General features: G+C 47.9%; 1 protein-coding gene across 4 annotated transcripts; it reads left to right on the top strand.

The window, feature by feature from the left end:
• The first annotated feature begins 6 nt into the window (after window positions 1-6).
• LOC117940922 (TSC22 domain family protein 4-like) lies at window positions 7-2,103 on the top strand. Of its 4 annotated transcripts, none has more exons than XM_034866043.1 (4): window positions 7-560; window positions 1,002-1,053; window positions 1,688-1,815; window positions 2,055-2,103. In XM_034866043.1, exons 1-4 carry the CDS (start codon window positions 82-84, stop codon window positions 2,095-2,097), a joined length of 702 nt encoding a protein of 233 aa, XP_034721934.1. In that variant the 5' UTR covers window positions 7-81; the 3' UTR covers window positions 2,098-2,103. The 4 variants fall into 4 exon arrangements, with proteins under 4 accessions (XP_034721934.1, XP_034721936.1, XP_034721935.1 ...); XM_034866045.1 differs by lacking the exon at window positions 2,055-2,103 and adding an exon at window positions 1,858-1,964 and having other exon boundaries at window positions 1,688-1,812; XM_034866044.1 differs by lacking the exon at window positions 2,055-2,103 and adding an exon at window positions 1,924-1,963 and having other exon boundaries at window positions 1,688-1,812.
• Window positions 2,104-2,509: the final 406 nt, after the last annotated feature.

The following is a 2,509-nucleotide window of genomic DNA, read 5'->3' as shown; positions in this document are numbered from 1 at the left end:
GTTCCTGCAGTCTGTATCTGAGCTGTGATTGGCCGGCAGGTTCCTGCAGTCTGTATCTGAGCTGTGATTGGCCGGCAGAGAATGTTTTCCGGGCGCAAGCCAGGGTCTCCAAACTCTGACCACGCCCCGTGTCCCCACCTGCAGCGGCGCCCCCCATCCACCCCACCCCTCCCCTTAAGGACTTTGCAGCTCGTTGCTAGGCAACCAGAGACACCTGTGGGGGCCCCTGTGATGCTGCGGGACTGTAGAAGTTTCAGAGGTCACGTGCCAGGTGTCAGGGACTCATGGCCGAAGACGCGTCAGCGTTCACGGCCGGCCCCACCCGCTAGAACCACGGTCCAATCACAGCCGGCCCCACCCGCTAGAACCACGGGCCAATCAGAGCTGGCCCCACCCGTTAGAACCATGGACCAATCACAGCTGGCCCCACCCGTTAGATACACGGACCAATCACGACCAACCACTCCCTCTAGCACCACTGACCAATCAGTGGCGGCCCCGTTGCCCGGGAGGCGGGGCTCCGAAGGCACCATGACATCACTGCTGCTGTTCTGCCACAGGTAACCATGGCAACAGGGTAAAAGGGGTGGGCTCTTCCTGAAGAGTCATCAGCGTTTTGATTTAGTTTCTCAAAGACAAGTTACAGTGTCTGAAAGTGGGAGACCTGTCTGTCTGCCTGTCTGCCTGTCTGTCTGTCTGTATCTCACCTGTCTGCCTGTTTGTCGGTCTGTATGTTTGTATGTCACCTGTCGGCCTGTCTGTCGGTCTGTCTGTATCTCACCTGTCTGCCTGTCTGTCTGTCTGTCTGTCTGTTTGTATCTAACCTGTCTGTCTGTCTTTATCTCACCTGTCTGCCTGTCTGTCGGTCTGCCTGTATGTCTGTATCTCACCTTTCTGTCTGTCGGTCTGTCTGCCTGTCTGTCTGTATCTCACCTTTCTGTCTGTCTGTCTGTCTGTATCTCTCCTCTCTGTATCTCACCTGTCTGTATCTCACCTTTCAGTAGTTCCAGTAACAGTCTGATTGCCATCGACAACAAAATTGAACAAGCCATGGTGAGTTAGATTTCTACTCAATTTTTTTGAAGTTTGTTGAAGTCAGTCAGACGTCAGTCAGACAAACAGACGTCAGTCAGTCATATGTCAGTGAGACGTCAGTCAGACGTTAGTCAGACATCAGTCAGTCAGACGTCAGTCAGTCAGACGTCAGTCAGTCATATGTCAGTGAGACGTCAGTCAGACGTTAGTCAGACATCAGTCAGTCAGACGTCAGTCAGACGTCAGTCAGTCAGACGTCAGTCAGTCAGACGTCAGTCAAGCGTCAGTCAGTCAGACGTCAGTCAATCAGATGTCAGTCAGACGTCAGTCAGTCAGATGTCAGTCAGATGTCAGTCAATCAGATGTCAGTCAGATGTCAGTCAGATGTCAGTCAGATGTCAGTCAATCAGATGTCAGTCAGATGTCAATCAGATGTCAGTCAGACGTCAGTCAGTCAGACGTCAGTCAGATGTCAGTCAGACGTCAGTCAGTCAGACGTCAGTAAGACATCAGTCAGACGTCAGTTAGTCAGACATCAGTCAGACAGACGTCAGTCAGACGTTTTTCTGATTATTTTCTGACATTTTTCTGACAGTTTGACTATTTTTTTTAAAAATGTGATAATTAACTCTAACTCTAATTCTTTGTGCAGGACCTTGTGAAGAGTCACCTGATGCTGGCGGTCCGAGAGGAGGTGGAGCTCCTCAGGGACCAGATCAGAGACCTGCAGGAGAAGAACCAGCAGCTGCAGAGAGAAAACCACATCCTGAGAACTCTTACATACAATCTACACAACACATAACACACAAACACAATCTACACAACACATAACACACACAATCTACTCAACACATAACACACACAATCTACTCAACACATAACACACACAACACATAACACACACAATCTACACAACACATAACACACAATCTACGCAACACATATTACACACAACACAAAACACAACCCACACAATCTACACAAAACATAACACACAATCTACGCAACATATATTACACACACAACACAAAACACAACCCACACAATCTACACAACACATAACACACAATCTACGCAACACATATTACACACACAACACAAAACATAACCCACAAAATCTACACAACACCCCCCCCCCGTCCCTTAAGAGGGAACGAATTTAACAGCTAATGATCAGAATAACGAGGACTCTGGAAACCATGGCAACAGACTGTCAATGGAGATGTTCTACATACAGATGAAGATGATGATGAAGATGATGATGATGATAGAGAAGAGTTTCTAATAAATTAATAATGTTAACTACAGAACATGCAGAGTTTATTACACACACACACACACACAGATATAATAAACAACAACAGAACTTAACGTCCTGCCATTGGTCTCAGCGTGTCCTTCTCCAACATGAGGTGTCCCTCAGGGATCATCGCTGGGGCATTTCTCATTCTCCGTCTTCTCAATGTCCTCAAGT

This window comes from Etheostoma cragini, unplaced genomic scaffold, assembly GCF_013103735.1.
Source record: "Etheostoma cragini isolate CJK2018 unplaced genomic scaffold, CSU_Ecrag_1.0 ScbMSFa_3753, whole genome shotgun sequence".
NCBI classification, from domain to species: domain Eukaryota; kingdom Metazoa; phylum Chordata; class Actinopteri; order Perciformes; family Percidae; genus Etheostoma; species Etheostoma cragini.
Note: the sequence above shows the minus strand (reverse complement) of the source record. Positions and strands in the feature narration are given on the sequence as shown.